Source organism: Bufo gargarizans, chromosome 1 (genome assembly GCF_014858855.1).
Source record: "Bufo gargarizans isolate SCDJY-AF-19 chromosome 1, ASM1485885v1, whole genome shotgun sequence".
NCBI classification, from domain to species: Eukaryota; Metazoa; Chordata; class Amphibia; order Anura; family Bufonidae; genus Bufo; species Bufo gargarizans.
In genome coordinates, this window is record NC_058080.1 from 271,761,077 (window position 1) to 271,786,304 (window position 25,228).

Here is a 25,228-nt window from a genome sequence, read left to right on the forward strand (position 1 = left end):
TGTTGTGTGCATGTATATAGATTTGTGTGTTGTGTGCATGTAGAAGAGCTGTGGTTGTCAGATGTGTGTGCAGCACTGCTTTGGGTGTAACTTACTGACATTAGCCCCTTTATTTCATTAAACCACCAGGGATGCTAGAAAACATTTCTTTTTCTAATTTCTTGTTGTCTAAATATGGGGTGCATCTTATGGTTTGGTGCGTCTTATAGTGCAAAAAATACGGTACATTTAATTTTCCTCCATAGTATTTATACGGCTACCATTAAACTTAATGTAAGTTGTAAAATCTCTATGCAGTAAGGAAAATGATCTTGTTTTACGTCAGGAATCGGAGGTTCAGAACAGTCATTCCCCACCACCACCATCACCGCCACCAGTGGTGTGAGCTGCCTCCACGGTAACTACGCCACTGATGCAGTGCCAGCTGCCCACTTCTAGCAAGTCCTCTATACCAAATGGCACCCTAGGCCGCTGCCAACCACACCTAGCCCTTTACCTCCCCTTTTCAATATTTAAATTATAATTTAAAACAAATTTACTACAAAACATAGACATGAGACATATGACAGGCGAGATGCCACAAACCTTTTTATTTGGTTCTGTTTTATAACATACCAGTCTTAGTTTTCACTGAACATCACACACATGAATTTGAACACATTGCACTGTGTAACTGATAGACTTAGAGATTGCATTGCATAATGTTTAGATTAAACATCGTCTCGTTCAGAAATTAAAATACCAGTCATTAAAAAAACAGGAAATCTCCACTGTAGAAAATTTCCACTATTGCTCCATAATTTGGATTTGTTAGTGTTTACTGTATAGTTGTGCACTGAGATGATACTGATGACCTATCCTCAGGATACTTCATTAGTATCACATCAGCAGGGGTCCAACTCTGGGCTGTTTGAAGGGGTTGCGGTGCTCGTGCGAACGCTGCTTCCTCTTCATAGTTTAACTGTGCATCATCTCCTTCGTAGCGGTGGCACAGCATAATTGCAACTGCTCATCCCATTCAAGTGAATTCAAGTCTTGTAATTACACTGCAAAATAAATCCCCCAAAAAAGAGACAAATGGCAGTTATCGATTAACTGAAGTGAATGGGGCTAAGCTGTGATACCAAGCACAGCCGCTTTCAAAGGATGGGAGGGAGAAGGCCCTGGCACTACTGGTGCCTTCTCAAACACCTGATCGGCAGGAGTCCCGGGTGTCAGACCCCCACCGATCAGATACTAATGACCTATCAAAAGGATAAGTCATCAGTAACAATATCTCGGAAAATCCTTTTCAGGACCTCTTCCAACTTTGTGGAAATTCTTGGTCGCATCCTAGTAAAATAGCTGCAGTTGCTTCTCAGTAGAAGTCAACATCACAGATACTGTTGCATTCACAGGATGTTAAAGGGCTTCTGTCAGCCCACTAAACCGTTTTATTTTTTTTGGTTAATATTAATCCCTACACTGCAAGCTCCCTGTACATATGCTAAATATTCATTTTTGTTCAGTAGATTTTGTTAAAAATCAAGTTTTATAATATGTAAATTACCTTGCTACCAGCAAGTAGAGCGGCTACTTGCTGGTAGCAGCCGCATCCTCCTCTCATCATAACGCCCCCTCCGCCGTTTGATTGACAGGGCCAGGGAACGGGATCGTTCTCTGCTGGCCCTGTTTGAATTCAAAATATCGCGCCTGCGCCGTACCTGTCTTTAATCGGCGCAGGCGCACTGAGAGGCGGCCGCTCTCTCGGCCGCTCCATCCTCAATGCGCCTGCGCCGGGTGTAGATGTGACGTCATCGGTGCAGGCGCACTGAGAGGCGGCCGCTCTGTCGGCCTCTCCATCCTCAATGCGCCTGCACAGGCGCGATATTTTGAATTCAAACAGGGCCAGCAGAGAACGATCCCGTTCCCTGGCCCTGTCTATTACACAGCAGAGGGGGCGTCATTTTGAGAGGAGGATGCGGCTGCTACCAGCAAGTAGCCGCCCTACAAAAATGAATATTTAGCATATGTACAGAGAGCTTGCAGTGTAGGGATTAATATTAACCAAAAAAAAACTAAACGGTTTAGTGGGCTGACAGAAGCCCTTTAATGAACTCTATAGTTTTGTCGCAATTATATCATTTTATTACGAACATTCAATCCAGCTCCATAGAGCTCAGTGGCATCCCTGAGAATTTTAGTAACAAAGTGGCAATAAACCCCACCGTAATGCCCTCGACTGTTGAGGATACTTTATGCTGCATGTACTTTAGGTGGTTTTCCTTATTACAGTAGAGCATCTGTAATGCTACAGATGTATCAAGTATTTTCATATATATATTATTTTTTTTTTACATCAATGGCCATCATTTCCCATTCTTTTATATATTGTGTACAACCTAAGTCAACCGAATCTGATACTACATGGACCAAAATGGGTTCAAGAAACTCATCACTGATCTGTGGTCTTCATCAGTATTTCAGGTAAGCCTACTCGGTGTAGGACAGGAATCAATGGGCCCTTCAGAGAAATCGATCCTGAGGGTTTGTCCTCTATCTACATAGAAACTGTGCATGTCTACTTTTAATCGCTTCTTAGCCCAGAAGAAATAGAACTTTGTGGTAAGTCAGTGCTTGCACAGTCAGCTCCAATTGGGATTGCCTCATTATTGTTTCACAGTTTGATATAATAGAGGACCTTATAAAATTCTGGGCGTCCAGTTTGACCTTGAAACTGCATCATCTTAACCGATTTATGACCCACAAAAACAGATAACTTTAGCTCTGGTACATCTGTATACATAGTGCTACCACAGCTAACCTGGACATTAAAGTCAGCAAGACATGTACAGTAGCTTGTCATCCCAATTACCGTATAGTCTTAAAAGTCCAAAGACAATTCAAGTAATGGTTGCATTATAATTAACGTCAAGATATTAGACAGTAAAGTTTAGACCTCCCCTAATAAATGCCTGATTAGGGCATAATAAGCAGAATGTGTTGGGTCCCTTTCTTGGGACCCCCTAAGTTAGTTAAAGCGGAAAGCAGCATATCTGTCAGACCGTAGACATTGATGTATTCACCAGGGGGAATATAAAATAGTGGTTCCACCTAAGACATCAACTATCACTTGTCTCTGAGAATTTTAATATGGGGCCCTCTAAACTGGATCCCCCTTTGAATTCTTTTAAACAAACAGCACTTAAAGGGGTTCTCCCATGAAAAATATTCTACAGTTTTCAAACCAGCACCTGGGTGTGAATACTTTTGTAATTGCATGTGATTAAAAATGTATTATAGCTACTGAGTCATTAAATGAAACCTAGCCGTATGGCGCCACCTGCTGTCTTTTTCTAATTTCTCTATGAGAAGCAGAAGCACATGCTCAGTTCCATCCTTCAACTGCCACTGGCTGCAGCATACAGGGCACACCCTCCGAGAAAGGACACGCCTTCTAGGCTGACAGCTTGAAATAAATCTAGCAGAACAATTGGAGCAATGAATGGGGAGATCTCTGGATCCATGTGAGGTACAGGGCCGGTTCTAGCTTTGTTAGAAGCATATGTATGATTTTCATTACATTATTCATGGGATAACCCCTTTACTTAAATAATTTGTTTATCCTAATAAAAAAAAAAAAAGAGTTAATGGTGAATTCATTTCACAGTGGTGCATTCTTGACAGTCAGCATATTTCATAGATATAGGCTGCAAACTCTCGCCCTACATACAGATATAAGTAAATATTCGCTATAAGACCAATTACACCAGATCTAAACAATAAGTTAAGGAACAGATTCTCCACATTTCTGTACAATCATAGAAATCATGGAATGATATTAATATTTATTCATAAACATTATTTACACCAGCTTTCAAGCATTACAAAAATATTTTTTAAATAGAACACATAAAAAGTGCATAAATATTCTTATAAAATGTGGTATACAAAATTCTCTCTACAAAATGCGCACGGTATATGTTTTATAATGGGTTGGCCAGAAATAATATATACAATATTAACACTACTTTTAAATAACACCGTTCATGGTTGACCTGCAGTGTATTATAGATACCTATGACTTATAAATAATGAATAATAGAAATTAATGTTTCTGTTAAGGCCCTCACAAACACAGCAGTTTGAGTTTTTCTGTGGGCCTTGTGGAAATCAGACAGTGAAGAGGAAAAAAGATCATCGATCTCCACGTAATTAAAAGTCCATACATAAAACACATTTTGGGGTCCTTCACCTTCTTTTCTTTTGTATCTGAAGAAGGGGCAGGACCTCGAAACACTGTAAATATGGATTCTTAATTGGTACCAGTGATCTTTTTCTCCTTTACTGTCTGCATCTCTGGAAGCCTGGCTGGTTCCATCCATAGACTTGGATCTTAAGGGGGTTGGCGACTTTCTGGCTACTGTTGACCAATGTGTATGTAAGATGACTATATGGCACTTACTATTATAGCCTTTGTTGATATTCTGTGTCATTTGCTAGACTTCATAAGCAGTGTCCACTTCCTTGTTGGGCAAATCTTCTGTGCTGGCCATAAAATGGTCATTGAACCTTCACTAAACTCCCAACAGTGCAAGTGCAGATGGCAGGTGCAATGTATCTGAATACAGGAGACTGAAGGATTTACCTGGTCACATGACCCTCCATAAGCAGCCATTTTATGGACAGAACCTCCATGTGGACAGCACAAAACACTTGGCCAACAAGGAGACATGACTTATGAAATTTAGAAAATGGCACAGAATATCAACAAAGGCTATTTTAGTAAGTTCTGTATAAACATCTTATATACACATTGATTAACAGTAGCCAAAAAGTTGTCAAACCCTTTAAGGCACCTGCTCCGGGTCCGCACCTCCATGAAGAAGCAGATCTGGAGAATTGACTACATGCCATTACAGTTGTTGTGGCTTATCACAACACCATTAGGTGAGCCATCATTTACATGGTTTGGTGGGTATGTTGCACTCTGCCTTGCATCTAGATACACTGCAAGGATTCGCACATGTCTTCACGTAAATGTAGAAGCAACCTTGCTGCTCTCACCACTTAGAAACATCCGGCCCCTTATTGTATCCAAATATAAAGGAAAGCCCATCTCTGATCACTGCATCTCTCACTTGCTCTTTTTTATATTTGCATATTATAAGGCATCAGATGTTATTAAGTGGTGAGTGCTATAGCTTTTTATCTACATTTACATGAATTGTCAAGGACTGTGTATGCTAAGCACCACCAGACACCACTTGTCCAAACTGCCACTGCAGTTGTCATGACTGGTCCCACGTGCCCATCCGGACGATATATTTTCTCTTGCATTCGAATCCTATAAGTTTTGTGTACCAACTTCTTTGTATTTCTGGTTGGGTTGGCTTGATTTCTTAAGTGAGTACCTACAAAGAAAGAAGAAGAATGTTAGGTATTTATAGCTGGACAAGTCCAGAGGGTCTCGGTGAAAGGTTGCACTGCAAGTTTCAACATGATTCTACACAAATCTTGCAGACTCTACCCTCCAGTTTACCATTTTACATAGGGCAGTAAAGATATGGGTATATTGGGTCTTCTGCCCTAATCATATTGTATAGAAGACTTGAGGAATGCTATGGGTGAACTAGGTTTCAAGTTGAATTAGATTTGGGTGGTCACTATGACTAAAGATTCACCAGGCATATTCATTCAGTTAAGAACTACTACATTACAGCTAAACATATAGCCCCACTTAGTATCACACTATGTAGCCTAAGCTTTCAGAGATTGTGCATAGCAACTGAATTTATCACCGAGATGATTCCCATTGCAAGTATCTAAAAGATACTGAGCTTGCCAAGGCAAAACCTTTAAGGATATGTTCCCGCAACATTTTATTATAACGATAAAAGTATTTATCAATACGTTTGTAAAAACATTAAGGGCTCATTCAGACAACCATATCTGTTTTGCAGTCCACAAAACACAGATACCGGCCATGTGCATCGGAACGGCCAACCATTATGATAGAAATGCCTATTCTTGTCCGCAATTGCAGGACCGCAGTACAGAAGTATGGACGGTGTGCTGTCCGCATCTTTTGTGGGCCTATTGAAATGAATGGGTCTGCATCAGATGCAAACACAAATAGAGTGTCTTCTGAATGAGCCCTTCTGGGAAAAAGCTGCCATATCTTCCTAATCTGAAGAATCCCTTTAAGGAAAAATAAATTATGGGATTTTTGAATTAAAACTGAAAATACAAAAATAACTTTATTGTATCTGTTATGCAATTAAAAATAATACTGACACTACTTACCATTTATATGCAAAAAATACTATTAGTGCAACTGCTAGAAGCAGCAGAGCTGTTAAGAAGATAGTGAGTGCCAAGTATTCATCATTCATTGGTCCTCGTACTAAATCTGACTCAGCACATCGAAGACCCCTATAACCATATTCACACCTGAAAAACAAAAGAAAATAATGGTGCTTTAAAATAAAGAATAATTTTAGATACACGTACGATAATTGAATGTGCTATCATTTATACCATCATCAGTGCTTTGTTGTTTTCAGAACAGAAGGAAATCATGCTAGGATTTATTGGAAATTTTCTGTAGTGAGCATGGGGGCAGACCTTTTCTTAATTTCCTTTGGTAATCTGATTGGAAAACTGAAGAGAACTTATCTCCATAAAGCCTCCACAGAAAGGAAAATTTTGGGCCTAAGGCTAGCAATACACTCTGCTCCCTTAGGCTACATTCACATGACTGTATGTGTTTTGCAGTCCACAAATTGCGGAACGCACATGGCCAGTCCTATCATAGAAATGCTTATTCTTGTCTGCGATTGCAGGCAAGCATAGGGCATGCTCTTCATTTTTTGTGGGGCCACAAAATATAACAAAAGATGCGGACAGCACATAGTATGCTGTCTGCATCTTTTCTGGCCCTATTGAAATGAATAAATGGGTCCGCATCCGTTCCGCAATATGGTCGTTTGAATGCACCCTTACCCTTACATACCAAGAGAAGCATGCAGGTGTCTGAACACTGAGATGGGACAAAACCGTTGCCAGACACCTCTGGTGGTGGGTTATCTCCCCTATGAACAAAGGATCAGGCATGTTGGAATCCAACAGCCCAATCTTGCTCTCCTCCGACATCTCATGTTGGGGGAAAGTCGGGACATTTCCATACCGGTTGTCTGGTCCTTCTGAAATGGGCAGCTTTACGACTAGCCTGTAGGAATCTAATGACAATTAATGTCTATTGGCAAGATATGCATACCTGCAGTAGTATTCATCCTCATCTAACAGGTACAAGCATTGACCATTTACACAGTATTTGCGTATATCTGCTGCACACTCGACTATTCTCATCACCCCCAAACCTGGACTTTCAGTTGTGTGCACTAAAAGAAAGCAAAAACATAGTAAATACATGCAAATTTCTATGATTGTAATACATTTCAGTTTCAGTTGCTATAATGAGCCACGGGATCAGGGATCCAGCAAGTTCAAATTCAATATGGCCCATCCTTCTTAACCTGTGACATAAGTCATAGTCGATGGTCCCAATACGTTAGACCTTTTGGCATATCAATCAGATAGGTTTGGCCTACTTGATTAGCTTCTTCTAGAGCTTTGGGCAGTGCTGAATGCTCCCTCATCTGCCAAGCATTCCCTAATGCTTCATATTAGACATGGTTGTCCACAGTGGACCATTTACAGCTCTCCTGATCTTTAAACTATTAGAAGTATACAGGTGGTTTCATAAATTATTTTATATAGGCGCCTATTGTATACTGATGTCATGAAAGAAAATGTATATCTTACTTAAAGCAGTTGTGCAATTTTCTCCACGTTTGCATGAAGGAGAAACTGTTGTCTCACACCATACAATCTGTAGAATATGGATACCTACAAAACATATAAAGAAAAACATAAACATTATTTTAAGTCAGTGGCAATTCATTGAAACAAAAAATAAAAAACAGATGTTGGTTTACCATAAGAACCGGCAGGAGTTCACTGGTTCCGCCTGCCTGCCAGACCCCATTGACTATAATGGGAACTGGTGGAGATCTGGCCGCTCCCTATGCCAGGGTTAGGCCAGACAAAAGTTGCTGCATGCTACAGTTTTTGTCCGTCCATATCCCTGGATATACAGTATATATGTCTGGGAGAGGCCGGATCTCCGCTAGTTACCATAATAGTCATAGGGGTCTGGTGGGAAGGCGGCACTATCCGGCTATGCCGAATCCAGAGAACAGCCTGCTAAAAGTCTCCTAATGCTGGTGTGAAACTCACAATACCAGACACAGCCCATTGACAAGAGTGGTGGCGGGTCGGGTAAAATAAAATACCCTTTTTCAAATTTTGCACCATCCCTTGAAAATGTAGTGAAATTAAATTTTTATACTTTTGAACACAAAGGTCGGAAAATACACGAGCCCATAAATGAACCTGCATACCAATATTGGATCGTCAGGCTCATGGCATCAAGCACTCCGTCGTTATTTGCTAAGAAAATTTGACTTTGCAATTGGAAGCTTGGTGTCAGCCCATGATGTGTGACAAATTCAATATTTGTCCGTGTCATATACCTAGTCATAGACTGTGGGAGTGCCACTGCAGTTATCACATCCTCAAACTCCTGGTTTCCAACAAGCTACAAAAACAAACACAACTACACTATGCTGCTCTGACTTCTCTAGGAAGATAAGCAAAAGTGTGAGGAAATGTGGCAAGTAAATACACGAGTGAAAGCAGGTCTTAACATACTTCTCATTAACATGCATATGACCACTTTCCTCTGTTGAAACATCTGGCTGCCCCCGGGTGTCTTGAAGAAATATTTGCTTTTACGTGTTTAATTATGTTCCAGGAAATAGTGGTTTTGATTGTACACTGTACTAAGTCATCCCCCATTATACAGATCATTTCATTAGTCTTTTATCTTGAATAATTTCCTGTGTCACTTTTAATATTACTTCCAAAAATCCAAGGAAGGTGTCTGAATGGTAACCCGCAATTCTGAATACAGGATGGTCAGTGGTTCCTCTGTGAAGATGTCTGTGAAGGATATGTGTTTGGTCTGTGTGTCAGTTTCTTTATGGTAATGCAATCCTTCCTGTAATATGCCATCATGGCTGGGCAGTCTGAGAGGAACAGGAAGCATGATCGCATCCCTTTTCCCAGCCATGACAGCATATCTCGCACAGGACTTCCTTCATTAGCGTGAACTCTAGATGGTATAATGATGTTTTCCTGCGTACAATATGCTGTCATGGCTGAGTGACCTGACAGGAATAAGGAAGAGGGGTGTGATCATGCTTCCTCTTCCTCTCAGACTGCTCAGCCATGACGGCACATCGTAGGCACGATTGCATCATTCCCATCTATTGTAGAGCAGAGGTCCTGCTCTGTAATTGATAGTAATGAAGATGTCCTATGTGAGATATGCTCTCTGGCTGAGCAGCCTGACAGTCACCCACCACTGTATTGTATGGGGCGCAGTGTAATGAAGTGACTACCCAGCTCTCTTCTCCCCTACGTAGCTTGGCAGCTAGAAACAATCCATTCTAGTCTATTCTATAACAGGCTTAATGATGCATGTTTGTCCTCCTATTTATTTCTAAGTGTATGTCTTAATGGTCATATTATATTTAGCTAGAATATTGAGAAAACCCACATTATCTTATATGTTTTCATTTCTCAGTAATTTGCTGTCCTGATGTGATAAATGTCACTAATGCATAAGTTTACTTTATATTATTTAAAGAGTGTCCAGGAATGAAAACAAAATGCTAAAAGCTGGGAATGTAAAATTAAAAAAAAACATTCTCACTTTGTAAGTGCTGCTCTCCTCTGGACTTTGTTGACTTGTCTTGCAGTGATGACGTGCCTGCTGTGACCACTAGCCTCAGTGATAATTCTTTCATTTACATACGATTCTGCTGAGGCCAGTGATTGGTTGCAGTGGTCATGTGCACGTACGTGTTCAGCACATCATCACTATAGGATAAGTCAACAGAGGCCAGATCTGGAGCGGCAGGGGATTCACCAGGAGAATGTTAGTTATTGTTTTATATTTGCCACATTCATTGCTTTTGGTAATGCATTTTAAAATTCTAGACAACCTATTTAATACCTGATACCCATGGCCATCAGAGTGCAAAATAGTGCTCATGTTTTGGCAAGCCAATGTCCAAGTCTGCTTAGTCCAGAGCAAACACTGGCTCCATGCTTTGTAACCAATAACATACTCTCCATAGTTACAATGGGAGATGTTTATCAGTACTTTGTTTGTTCATGTATTAACTTTAAGGCCAAGATTTCCTTTGCATACTTTCTATAGCCTGTCCTGTATTTGAACATGGAATACCTGTGGGCAATAGAATTTTAATCAGTAATTGTTGGATTATAATAAGTATATTTCCTTCTTTACATAATGCTTGACACTCAAAGATGTATGATGTTTTCAAGCACTATAAGGCTAGTTTCATAGTTTCAAGGAACAGCCTGACGGATCTTCCTGCATTGGGTAGCATCCATCAGTGCAGGTTCTAGACATCTCCGGCAGGCTTCTCCCTGCCGGAACAGCCTGCCGGAGATGTCTAACGCTAGTGGGAAACTACATAACTATTATGTCAGTGTATATGCCAGAAATTTCATCCTACACATACAAGGACTACTTTACAAGAATACCCATTGGACATATGTTTGGCTGATATACATTAGTATACCATTGCCTCAACTGTATTGAACAGCACTGTCGAACACACTTAAAGGGGCTAAGTCTCCCTGTGTCAACATTCGGTTTGACGCAATCACGTGACCACGTCAGTCAATGACTGGCCGCAGAGGTGATGCGTCGCCCACACTTCACATGACTAATTGATATGAGGCTTGGGTGACACGGGACTGCAGCGGCAGTCATTGGCGGCAACGGTCACGTGACCCACTTCAATTGTTGACATGGTAGGGGTCCCCACCAATCAGCTGTTTTATGGGTGCGAGAACTAGACAGCTCCATCCAGTGTGTAGTGGACAGAGCTTGTAACTGCAGCCTTGCTTCCATTAACTTCAGTGCTACTGCAGAATAGCTGCCACGGGTGCCTGGAATCCGACCCCCCACCAATCTGACATTGATGACTTTGTCCTAAAGATATGCCATCAATATGCAAATCCCATGAGAATCCCTTCAATGGGAGTCTATGGCAGACATAGTATGTTACGTCACAGACATACAGGTGCATACATCCGGTTCATGCACTTAGCAGGCTGCTAATGCATACACTATGTAACAGGTTTGCTGACATTCTGATGCGAACATAACCTCGCTCTATTCCCATAGCTCCCTAATGTACCCTAGGCTTTTCATGCGCGTGCTTCATTGCAATGTTCACTTTGTTTTTCCACAATTCATCACTGGCTTACACACTAGAAAGAACATTGAAGTCATGGGAAATGGGGAAAGCAATTGAACAAGGTGACATGATGACACAGTCTACAGTGAAGTACAAAGGTACTTTTTCCAACAACGCAGCATAATATAGGTTGATGAGTTGACACCAGCAAAAATGAGAGTGTTAAGATATTAACACTTGATAAGACGGAATTATATAGAGCAGGGATGCTCAACCTGCGGCCCTCCTCCAGCTGTTGCAAAACTACAACTCCCACCATGCCCTGCTGCAGGCAGAGAGCTGTAGGCTGTCCGGGCATGCAGGGAGTTGTAGTTTTGCAAAAGCTAGAGGAGGGCCACAGGCTGGACATCCCTGATATAGAGCAATGTGAGTTTTCTCGTTGCCTTTATGAGTTGCTTATTTTTTTCTTTTCACAATTTGGTCTCTCTTTACCTGTTTTCACCATTTAAAGAAATCACTCTGGTTTGTTTCCATCCTGTATGTAGCACTTCCTGTTCCTGTATCCAACCAAACCCATGATGCACTTCTCTTTTCTCTACCACAGCTCCAGCCCCGCCTCTAACAACACCCAGCTAGTTTATAGCTCCTCCCACCCAGCCAGTTACATAGATACTCCCCTATCACTGCCCCTGTTGCTCTTTTGACATGCCTATGGACATAATATCACAGGAAATGTATGGAAATGGTCATGTGACCACAGCCCAGAATGGAAGATAAGAGCAATAGATAATATATAGTAAAAGGAATAGATAAAATTGCAGCTATGTTCATAAATGCTTATTTTAAAGGATGTTGATGTAAGTCAGAAAATCCCTTTAATGTAGAATTGTAGTCTATACAACTAAAATGGCAATGGGTTGAAAAGACGTCTGTATGTAATTTATTATTACAAAACAATCTAAGAAAAGCCAGCATTAGCCGCTGCTCCTTGCTGACATGATAGTAGCACTGTCAGCGTTTTCTCAGACCTACACATAATAGGTGAGATCAAAGTTTGCACCCAGCCCTGTTTTGCTTCACCTGTGTGGAGTCGTCAGCACTTTGAAGGTTCACAATGAGAAATAGATAGGTGCTATAAATGACTTAACACCCCCCACCCATCCACTGTTACTCCTGCATACTAATATGACTGATTGTCAAATCCCATGACTGCAACTTTATGCAACTTTATAGCAGTTTTTGCTCAAAGTTCAAGAGCTTGTCCCATTAATTGCTTAACTATAAAAACTGGCATCGTAGAAGCTACCTTGATTATATGATTGTCAGATCTATGTCTTTGCCAAGGCCCTCAGCAATGGCAGCTAGTATATTACCGACTGGGAAACTTGCACCCCCATAAGTCCCCATCGTTAGACAAAATTAGATAAAAGATCTGCTTTAAAGTCAACCCTGTCAGGTCTCCCTGATCTGTCTCTAGGGCACGCACATGTTGTCCTGCTCTTTAAGGGCCACTGTGTGTGCACCCAGTCAATGCCTAATCACCCAGGATATACCTTACATTAGGGGAGGGTGCCTGAGGTTTAGGTTGTCTGCATTGCTAGTTCAGGTTAAAGGTGTGCTGTTCTGTTTGTCTGCCCATGTACTGACCTCTGCTTGCTTGTCAATTCTGACCATCCGCTACCTGACCTGATCTTTGCCTGTTTAATGTATTTACCCTCTGCTGCATTCCCTGACTAGTTTCATGGATTTACACATACTCTGCCTGTCCTGACCTCTGCCTCTACTTTACTACGAGTTTTGCCTGACATCTCGGTGCTTTGCACTGATGTCTCTGACCCACATGAGTCAGCAGCCAACCGCACTGGGACTATTTCAAGAAGTTGGGGCCTGGTGGCATCCCCTGCAGTGAAGTCCAGATCCCTGTATAGGGGTTAAAGGGTAAAAACCAGGGTACTCCCAGGATAATGCCCTTAGGACTAGCCCTAAGTCGAACCGGTTGGTTGGCGCAGTGGTTCTGTACCCAGTTCTCCTGACAGTCAGAACTCGGGCCCCTGAGGATTATCTAGCAGGCCAACTCTGAATGGCCCTCATACCATGTTGTATTTCCTCTATAGCAGGGGTGCACAACGTTTCCTGGTTGGGGGCCACATTGCTAGACTGAAACAATGATGAGGGCCGAAATTAAAATTTAAAGGTGTATTACCAACTGAAATATTGTACTTATGGCATATTAAACACACATTATATACCATTAATGTCTAGTTACACTTCCAGGACTCCCATCTAATGGGAGAAATACATGAAAAATACATGTGAGCAGCCACAAGACATAGGCATACATGTCTGTTACCAGATGGTTGGGGCCGCACAGAATGGTATCAAGGGCCGCATGTGGCCTCCGGGCCGCAGGTTGTGCACCCCTGCTCTATAGAATAACTGGACACAATTGAATTACATTTAATATGATTTTATAATGCAAATTTAAAGGGGTTGTTCCAAGATAGAAATGTATCCCCTAGCATTATAAATAAGTATCTTATGAGTGGAGTCCCCTACTGATGAGGAAAACAGGGATCCCATGCCCGTGTATGAATGGATCACCAGGTTGAGCTTGCATGTTGCTACTCCTTTTATTCTCTATAGGTCTGCCAGATATAGTCAATTTCTATACTCGGTTATTTCCAGCAGTCCCGTAGAGACTGATCTATTGATCGTTGGGGGTCTCAGCTCAATAGCAATCAAAACCTTTGATATGTTGCAATGACATATCAAAAGTTTTTTCAAGGTACAGGGACACTTAAACTTTCTTATCCACTGTAAGTACAGTATAATTAGTGATTATTGTAATAAGCATCTAACATTACTGGTGTATCTAAGGAAAGGGTTGGCAAAACGCAATCAGGCCAATCAATCAGGCCCCCTCCTCATGCATATCAGATCATATCTAGAAGCGTCAGTGATGCAGATAGCACTCTGTGCTTGATATTTTGTCCTTTCATCTTTTAAATACTTCTATAAAGATAGATTTAAGCGTCAGTGACTTTGAACACTTACAGCTCAAAAGATGATAAGATGGTTAAGAACAAGTTACATCAACTACCTGTCAATAATTGAAAACAAATTTGTTAAAAATTCAATATTTCATAACAATATATATTTAATAATAACTGCCTCAAAATAAGAAAAATGACCTATTGCAAAAGGGCCATAAATATACCCTCTTGGATAAAGCACATTCATTTCCAGCTGGCTGTGGTGAGTGAATGGCTGACACGGTGCATCAGCAGCGAGTTACATCATCTTTCCCAGCATTACAGAATAGGGCTCTTACTGAACACCATTTTCTGAGTGGAATGCCATTCACAAAAGTACAACAAACACTGATGTGGTTTTGTGGAATGTGGTTATAATAGCAGAGCATTAGAGCTCTTAGCACCGCTATAGAGAAAGCACTGATAAGACTAATCTTAAAATAGTTGGTTCGCACTATCCCTGCCATTGTAAATCACCCTATGTGCTCAGACATGGTGATGATGACATTGCAAAAAGCATGAGAAAAGCCATCTTTGTTAGTTGTTGAAGACGGACACTTCATGACCGCAGCATGGCACAATGCAGCATTATCGAGCAGCACACTATATGTATGTATTTAGCATAATTCTGCTCAAAGATGAAAAAATACACGCATGAGTCACATTATTATGACCACCAGCTAATACCCAGAGTAACCACTGTGTGCAGCTCAGACAGCAGCTAGACATGCTGAGAGTGACTCAAAAATCCATACTATTTTAAGTCTTGCTGGTTATTTTCTATAATGGGAGGACCATTTGGCCTCTGGAGATAGCCAAGGTAGAATCAAAAGAGGTAAAGGGGCATGACGCATTTCTAGTACAACTACCACTTTTTTTAAGCCATCAGCAGGAGTTACGTTGGACCACCACAAATTATCATAGTCAATTCTGCTGGTTCGTGCAAGTATGACAATACCAAATTCGTATAGTTTTTGGTATATTTTACTACTTTAAAAAAAAACTAAAAAAACATTGCTTGGAGGTCTTTACTACCTGTCTCCCAACTGGAGGACAGATGGAGCCCCCTCTTTTGGTCTTGCTATTCAGATGCCATAGTCACTATTGACTGTGGCATCTGAATGATAATTACAGGTAATTTTACTTTTATGTACATAGCTCTTTGGATGCAGCATTCGTTTGATAATACCATTTTAACATCAGAAGTGAAATGGTGAATTGTCAGGTTAATAATAAACTAAAAGACAAATTGACCTTGTGCAGCTCAGTTAACAGGAGCGGTCTTCTAGTAATTTTGAATTACCCTCACACTGCACTTTGTACACTATGGTTTATTGCCTATCTTAACGTGAAGATCAGATCAGAAATGAACTAAGGGCCGTTTTATAGGGAATAATCATCGAGGACAAACATTCATACAAATGCTTCCGATACTTGTCCTGTGTGAAGGTACCGATAATCACCCGATAAACAAGCAAATGCTTTTTCATCATCGCATCTTTCATGCGGCACCAACAATCATTATTTGTGGGCAGTACATCGACCTGCATAAATGGTAGCGATCAGTCATTCACCATACAGAGGGAATGATTGCTGCATGTGAATGCAACTGAATAAACTGTTCATTCCCAATCATTTCCCTGACTGTTGGCCCATGTATAGGGCCCTAAGTGTGGCCACATACGTGAAATAGCTGTTGGCTGAAATGTTCAGCCAGCAGTTATCTCCCATCCTTCCCATATGCATGCATAATCGGCCAAGTGTGCATATGTTCTGAGTGTGGAGAGGGAAATTAAATAGATTCTCCAGGATTTCATATTGATGGCCTATTATCAGGATAGGTCATCAGTATAAGATCAGCAGGTGCCTGTCTCCCAGCTGTTTTGAGAAAACCATGGTGCTCTCTGGGCCGCTTGGTATTGCAGCTCAGCCCCATTTACTTGAATGTCACTGTGATGCGCCTACGGTAGGTTATGTGACTGATGAACATGATGTCACATGGCCTAGGAAGAGCCCCAAGTGCTCATGGAGTTCTGTGGCCTCTTCATACAGCTGATTGGCGGGGGTGCCGGGAATCGGACCTCCATAAATCTGATATTGATTACCTATTCTGAGGATAGGCCATCAATATCAAAATCCCGGAAAACCCTTTTAAAGTCCTTTTACTTATGCAGGCTGACTGACAGGGCAATTATTGATAATTATTGAGTTATTAATAATTGCCTATTGTTATGTAGAGGCGAGAGCTACAGTAGCGATTGCTCACCCCATACAGATTCATTGCTTGCTGGTAACAGATTCCTGGTTATGTAGGGCAGTATGCTGCCGGCAAACAATGATTTTGGTATGCGTTATGACTATCCAACCAACATGTATTTTCTTGTTCATTGGGTGATTGGTAGCTACAAAAAAAGAGGCCTTAAGCTACTGCCAGACACCTCTGATGGCGGCTTATCTAATTGAGAACAAAAGAGTTACCAATACTCTCTCTGTCACATAAGGTGCTGTAAATATACCACATTCTAGACCACAGGTCATCAACCCCCTAATGATCAGAGATGTGCATGCAGGTAATTTCTTAAAGGCCTCTTTACTACAGCCTGATGGTCAATGGTGAATGTTAGAAGCTTTTTTGAGAGCACTCCTATTGACACTTATGTCCTCGTAGACTCTACTTTATTACATGTTAATTTCCTACACAGGCACATAGAAAATAGGGTTGAAAAACCTGAACTACAGAGTGTACTCCTTGTATGCCAGTTGCGAAATACAAAAAAAGAGGACATGACATGGATACTTGTTGAGATGTCTGTTCATCTGTGAATAAAAAAAAAGCCACCAGGAAAACAGAAACTATGGTAGCTTATATTTAATATGGGTTTGGTTAGAAATGTAATTTGCAACATATAATTATGAACAACAGTGTCCAAAAATGTAGCTAGGTTTAGTAATCTGGCTCATTCTGGATCTCAGACATTTTTTGTGTAACCCTTTTCCTTTGTTTTAATGGGAGGGATAGGTAAACTTTTCACATGCTTTCAGCCAACTAACATTTCCAAATACCTGTCTGTCATTAGAAATGTAGTCCAACAGCAGCTACAACAGGATGTTGCCGATGTTTGTTCTAATATAACTTCAGCTTCTTGAAAATGCTATGTCGTATGGGGAGGGTTCAGGTTCCCATTCAGTTGCTGGTAAGTTGGCTCTAGTTCTTCTAGTTTATTATACTGAGGAATGTGAGATAAACAGGGCACTCCTGAATATCACCTACCTGCAGTCCAGGTAGATCAGATTACAAGCATTTTCTGCATTGTCTCCATATCTATAAAAGAGTAATACATAGGCACATAACACCTAATCTTAACCTCCAAATTTCTTTCCTGGCTGATCAATCACTAAAAACCTGTTCATTTCCTCTAATCTTCTGTTCACACCAATGACTTTGCAAGTTATTGCATCATTGATATTTAAGGCTCCTAAGGATTCCATGCTTGTCCAATATCAATGTAGAAACATGTAAGCTCTAGGTGTGCAACATCATTGTAGAAGACAAGATGCCACCACAAACTTCTATTGGATCACCAAAACCCCAGTGCTAAAGCTATTCTTGGGTCTTCCCAACTAATCACTAATGACTTAACATGCTACATTAATATTATGTACAATAAATTTATATAGTGGGCAGAGTTCTGTCACTTTCACACGCCAGTGAATTGCGGACGTGGGCTGTCCATGGTCTCTATGGAGCATTCACCTATCCATTGACTTTAATGTGTGCCTCCACACCTCATTGGTTTTCCACGGACTGTGAGTATGTGGTGACACCATGGAAGTATGCCCTATTTCGGCGGTCCATGATTATGAATCCCCATGTCTTACACTACATTTAGTAAGAGTATCATATTCTTTTTCTGCCACACAACATCTTGGGACACAAATATGGAGCAAAGTAAGCGAATAAGTGGTATAAACTAGACTAGACAATCTATAGGTGTGCCAGATTTATCATCCAGCATCAACCACCCCATGGTAAATCTGGTGCATTTTTAGACTGTCTAGTCTAATTTTGCCCTGCCTAAATTTTAGACATCATTGATAAATCTAACCAAATGTATTCAGTTGTATGTTGTATGCTCCATGAAGCATGAATAGATTATTTTACCTCACTTTTTGTCTAACCCAGCTTTTCTAGGTAGCTTGGTATTGGGGCCAATCAAGATGTTGAAACCCTGTTGAATTACTACATCTGCAAACCATATAGTTTTGTCACTACCTGAAGATCATTTGATGTTTTTCTTTTTTTTATTTCCATTAGAATTATGGATAGTTGAGAATTAAGGCCTAATTAAAAAAGTTGCTATACAGCTGCAGTTTATAGTCCATGTTACCCTAATGGTCACACTTACCATTATTATTGATGGTAGATTTAGGACATGTAGGCTCTGCTTTGGGAAAACCCCCAAACCAACCCACAAATTGCCTATGGTGGGGCTTACACCAGCACTGTCCATTTTCATGCCCGAATTTGATGGGACTGTTTCCAAAAATTAGTAACTGTCCCTGCTAAGTTGGGAAAGTTGGCAACTGTAATATGCATAACACCTGGGCCAATACTTTTCAAGCTCACCATAGGGTTTTATGGTGATCTAAGTTCGGTTCAATACAACCGTATGGGTTCTTGATGTGGTAACTATATTGACCCACTGTAATAAGTGCCTGAATTGGACACTATTATATTACATATCAAGCCATTTTACAGTACTCTTGTATTTTGTCATATTCACAGTTTAAGTGTTCGATGCAGATGTCAATCAGGTCAGATTCATACCCATGACAAGAGCGCTAACAAACCACCATAGCCCTTGACATGTAACTTGTAGATGCATATTTTATGTAGACTAATTATTACAAGCTTATTTTGTAGAATTATATTTTTAATCAAAGAAAATGGTTGCTTAAAGATGCCTCATAATAAAGCAGGGAGTGAAATCTTACAAGGGATAATTAATCTATTTACATGCTCATATGTCAGAGCTGTCACCAAGCCTAGTCATCTACTTTTTCCCATAGTCAAAAAAGTCTTACGGCAATCCATATCACCTAGTTTCACTGACAGTGCTATACATAGCATTGTTACTGGATTAACAGATCATGATGTCAGCATTATGAAACTTTATTGTGATAATTGAATTACTGGTGAAATATTATGTAGTATTGCAAAATTAGAGGTGGCCATACATATTGTATAGCTGTCAAACAAGAAACCTCTAAGCTACAGCTAACAGCCCTGATGCCTCACGCGGCCAAACATGCATGTTATGTCTATGGGGATTCGATGGGCGAGAGGCTGCTAGACACCTATGGCACTAATCACCTGGGAAATGCAAAAACGTATCACAAAATGCGACAGGCCCAACAGATACATTTAATATAATCACTCTAATGAGTATCATTATTAATAATGGGAATCTTTATAATATTAAAATACATTATTACACAATCTATTGTCCAATTTATATTGAATTTGTTTTACTTCAAGGAGGATCCTCAAGAATATTATTTGTGGAATTGTATAATAATGGACAGAGGGCATCTACAGTAACACAACGCGTTTGTATTGATTTATAATTTCACTGTGTCAAGGCTAAATGTAATTGATAAACATGTAATACGTCAATCAGACATTTTGCCATGTGTCTCGGTGATCTGGAAGCTATAACCATATCGAAGGAAGAGAACAGTGCTATAACAATATCACGAGCTACAGCTTATGGGGTCAGAAATTTGGGACCCCTTGTGATGCTGTACAATTATAAATGAATGCACTTTGACTATAGCAATGTAGTTCAGGATTTTATGTTGAAAACAGCGTACATAGAAAGACAATAATAATTTCTACTCACATAAGAGGACTAGTGAACTGGAAATCCTTCTCCAACAATTCATGCCGGCAGCTGGTCGTGAGAGCTTGGAGAGTTCTTGATCTTGAAAGCTGTCAAACTCTTGGTACTGCAGGCTTGGGAGAGCGTTAGTATACTGCTGCAGTACTCAGAGGAATGACTAACAGAGTATAGTCTTCAGGTGTTTCCCTCTCACCTTGGAATGTTACTCTTAATTCTTCAGCTGACCTCTGAGCCTCATTTATATAACCAGTCCTGCTAGATAACTGGTTTGGCTCATTCTCCACTGTAGACGCAAAAGACAGGAGGAGGAGATTTTTTTATCCCACTCATTCCTCTTTTCTTCAGCCCACCAGGCGGAAGTTACTTTCTTAAGCCAAAATAAATCATCTGATCCCACATGTTTAATGAGAGCAGTAAATTCTTATAGGTTACAGATAAAGTAGTGAAGGAAATGTATTTCTCTTTCATCATGTCCCTGCTACCTACATTTCCCACACCCAGGTAAAGGACTCACCCACTGCTTAACTCTTCCAATTCCCAAAGTTCTTAACAAATAGGGACAACGTAGTACTCTTCCTTAAAATAGTATGGACGCAACCCTAACATCTCTGATTAAACCAGCCACTATTCTCTCTATAAACAGTACTGACAAGAGTTTGAACTTCATTTTTATGGTCTACAAAGAATTAACCTACATAGAAAGTAGAATAACTTTCCAAATTCCTTGAATTACTTATCTTGTACTGAACTTCAATTACAGCTAGTATTATATTCCACTGCTGCATTCTCAATTCTGCAGACTTCAGAGCTAAAATCTCCTAGCGGGTTCAAAGTCTGCATAGAGCTTACACTGGCGGCTTGCATTCTAGGACCTGGCATATTTTCACCAACCATTGTATAGTAATACTTGTGAGAAAATTGAGCTCTAAATGTTGACTGGACCTATTGATTTTTGAGGGACTGCAATGGAAGATGTCAAAGAATGAAATGATTGGGCTGCTGGAATTCAACATGCCTGATCCTTTGTTATCATGGTGGATAAGATGGCACTGGAAGTGTCTGACAGCAGCTTTTTCCCCTCTTCCCAAGGAGAACACATGCGCCCTCGCCTGAGCCAATTGTGCATGTGTATGAGGGGGGGGGGGGGGGGGAGCATTAGGAATAGGGTATATAGCTGCCTTAAAAGGGTTTTCTGAGATTGTTTAACTGATGACCTATCCTCTGGATAGACCATCGGTATCTAATCGGTGGGGGACCCCTGACGATCAGCTGTTTAAGAAGGCAATGATGCTTGCAGTAGTGCAGTAGCCTTCCGGTGCAATAGAAAACTGGCTTAGTTGCCCATAGCAACCAATGAGATTCCACCTTTCATTTTCCAAAGAAGCTCTGAAAAATGAAACATAGAATCTAATTGGTTGCTATGGGCAACTAAGCCAGTTTTCCTTTACACCAGTTTTGATAAGTCTCCCGTAATGTTTTTACAAGCGTGCTCATCTTTTTATGCTGAGTATGTACTGTCTAAAAGGGCGCTCAAACGCATACATGCCCTTTTAACAGTGTCATCCACTATGACCAATTTTAACATAAAATATAGAAAAAATTCTTCCTTTGGCTCCTGCGTTGCTGCTCTCTGCCAGGCAGTGACTTATGAGCAAGCAGCAACTTGTATATCACTTCCTCTGCAGTGCTAGTCTCTGTCATTTCAGACCACTCCGGGCTTATTGCAAACTAAATCAAACCTGCTGTAGATGCAGAGAATTAAAAGCCTGTAAGATGCTTACGCATTTCGTACTGAGTAGTTTTTAGTCAAGAACTACTGAGTTTTTCTTTACATCTACAGCACGTTTTATTTTTTGCTTTTAATAAGAGTCCATTCACACATCTGTATGTGTTTTGCAGATTCGCAAATTGCGGATCCGCAAAACACAGACAGCGGCAATGTGCGTTCCGCATTTTGCGGACCGCACATCGCCGGCACTCTCATAGAAAATGCCTTTTCTTGTCTGCAATTGTGGACAAGAATAGGACATGTTCGAATTTTTGGCGGAACAGAAGTGCGGATCCGCAAATGCGGATGCGGACAGCACATTCCGGCCCCATTGTAAATGAATGGGTCCGCACCTGTTCCGCAGAATTGCGTAACGGATGCGGACCCTTTTTGCAGATGTGTGAATGGACCCTGAATTAATGAAGCCTGGATTTTGTTGGGATTGCGCTGGACTTTTCTCATTAAAGCCAACATGAGGTTTGACCACCACGGCATGTATCAAATGGCCCTAAAAATGTCAACTCTGCTATAACATGGTGAGCACACTTTTCTTTATTCTTCTGATGTTTGATATAAGGCTGGCATCAAAGCTGGTATTGCCATGAGAAAGTGGGCCGCACTTCTGCTGAGGCCCTCTTGTGTTATAAACTGCAGCTTATTTTATGGTTAGTCCTTTTCTCAGTCACTTTGTGCCCCCTTCCCAAACCCACCACTTACAGAACCTCTGCCACATACTCTGCCACCCAGCATAAAGCCTCTGCCAACTACAGTGCCCCCTAATCCCATCCCTGCCACCTACTCTGCCCATCCACAGCATCCCATGTACCTTGGATCTCTCCTCACAGAAGCCCTGCCATGTTGCCGTGACTCACCTCCCCTCAGAGCCCTTGCCACATTGTGTCTCCCCTCTGTCCCTCTCAACCTTCCTCTCACAGACACCCTGTAACATCCTCCTAAGGGTACTTTCACACTAGCGGCACGGACCTCCGGCAGGCTATCTCGTCGGGTGAACAGCCTGTCGGATCCGTCCTGCCGCTAGTGACCGTGTGCCTCCAGACTGCCGCTCCGTCCCAATTGACTATAATGGGGGCGGGGCAGAGTTCCGGCGAGGCACGGCGAGAGGCTACGACAAAAAACTACGACATGTCCAACATTAATTCCGGCAGCCTCTCGCTGTGCGCTGCCATGCCTCACCGGAACTCCGCCCCCGGCCCAATTATAGTCAATGGGGACGGAGCGGCAGTCCAGGGGTACACGGTTACTAGCGGCAGGATGGATCTGACAAGCTGTTCACCCGACGGAATAGCCTGCCGGAGGTCTGTCCTGCTAGTGTGAAAGTAGCCTAAAATGAAAATATAATTTACCCTTTTTGCCTTAAAGTCCTTTTGTGTCTAGAAATTTACTGTACATGTCAGGTCTCCTATCCGTGGGGGAGGATCAGAATAGAAGGAGTGGTATTGGGGGGCCCTGGCTCTATGGGGCACAGAAAGCACTGATGGCAGCATGGGCATAGCTATAGCCATACCAACCTTAGCACTTTATATGGGGCACAGAAGTTGAGGGGACCCAGTAAGGTGCAAGAACATTGTAACTTTTTGTGGGGAATAGCAATATGGCAGCTTTTTGCTGTAAAAGAACACCAGGGGGTTGTCTGACATGGAGATGTGATGTTTTTAAAATGTCGCACATCATAAATGAGACAAAAAAGTTTTTTAATCTGTAATCCTAACCTACTTTTCACTCCACTTCTGAAAGTGGCGAGGCTCATAAAATGCCACATAATTCAACCAAATGTCACAAAAATATGCACTAAATGTTGCACCCGGGCATTACTTATGACATTTTTGGGCCACAATACTAGCGTAGCAGATTTGATAAATGTCCCTCTATGCATTTTGGGGGTGATACAGTTAGGAGTCAACATCTAGAGATGAACTGCCATCTAACAAGCTCTGCCTTAAATGGAAGAGATACCATTCCATAGGTGACATATTTAGGAGGTGCAAATGTCCATATTTATGTAAATCCATTACTCATAGAGGTTCTTACTGCTGGAAAAGTTGAGTTCCAGTGTGGAGGTTGATCATTGCTCTAGTGTTTCCCTTGGATCATATGGAAACAGACCATTTAGGCTACTTTCACACTAGCGTTCGGGCGGATCCGTTCTGAACGGATCCGCTCATAATAATGCAGACGGAGGCTCCGTTCAGAACGGATCCGTCTGCATTAAAATGGAAAAAAAAAAAGCTAAGTGTGAAAATAGCCTCGGACGGATCCGTCCAGACTTTCAATGTAAAGTCAATGGGGGACGGATCCGCTTGAAGATTGAGCCACATTGTGGCATCTTCAAACGGATCCGTCCCCATTGACTTACATTGTAAGTCTGGACGGATCCGCACGGATCCGCACGCCTCCGCACGGCCAGGCGGACACCCGAACGCTGCAAGCAGCGTTCAGCTGTCCGCCTGTCCGTGCGGAGGCGAGCGGAGCGGAGGCTGAACGCCGCCAGACTGATGCAGTCTGAGCGGATCCGCTCCATTCAGACTGCATCAGGGCTGGACGGCTGCGTTCGGGTCCGCTCGTGAGCTCCTTCAAACGGAGCTCACGAGCGGACCAGCGAACGCTAGTGTGAAAGGAGCCTTAAACTGCAAATTCCATTGGCAGGTGCATAAAGGAAGGGCTTAAAGGGAATCTGTTGCCAATATTCCACCTATATAACTTAGGCCTCATGCACACGACCGTTGTGTGCATCCGTGGCCATTGTGCCGTTTTCCGTTTTTTTTTCGCGGACCCATTGACTTTCAATGGGTCAGTGGAAAAATCGGAAAATGCACCGTTTGGCAGCCGCATCCGTGATCCGTGTTTCCTGGCCGTGAAAAAAATAAGACCTGTCCTATTATTTTCACGGCCAACGGTTCACGGACCCATTCAAGTCAATGGGTCCGTGAAAAATCACGGATGCACACAAGATTGTCATCCGTGTCCGTGATCCGTGTCCGTGATCCGTGTCCGTTTTTTCCTATCATTTCAATGGCAAACTTGACTTAGATTTTTTTTTCATTTTTCATGTCCGTGGATCCTCCAAAAAACAAGGAAGACCCACGGACGAAAAAACGGTCACGGATCACGGACCTACGGACCCCGTTTTTGCGGACCGTGAAAATAAACTGTTGTGTGCATGAG

At 41.7% G+C, this 25,228-nt stretch overlaps 1 protein-coding gene across 1 annotated transcript; it reads right to left on the reverse strand.

The window, feature by feature from the left end:
* Positions 1-3,812: 3,812 nt before the first annotated feature.
* Positions 3,813-20,681, reverse strand: EREG (epiregulin). Its single transcript, XM_044303110.1, has 5 exons — positions 20,278-20,681; positions 7,807-7,890; positions 7,259-7,382; positions 6,286-6,432; positions 3,813-5,393 (listed from the first exon to the last, which is right to left on the reverse strand). The coding sequence occupies exons 1-5, from the start codon at positions 20,318-20,320 to the stop codon at positions 5,327-5,329; spliced, it is 465 nt and encodes a 154-aa protein (XP_044159045.1). The 5' UTR covers positions 20,321-20,681; the 3' UTR covers positions 3,813-5,326.
* Between the last annotated feature and the right edge of the window lie 4,547 nt (positions 20,682-25,228).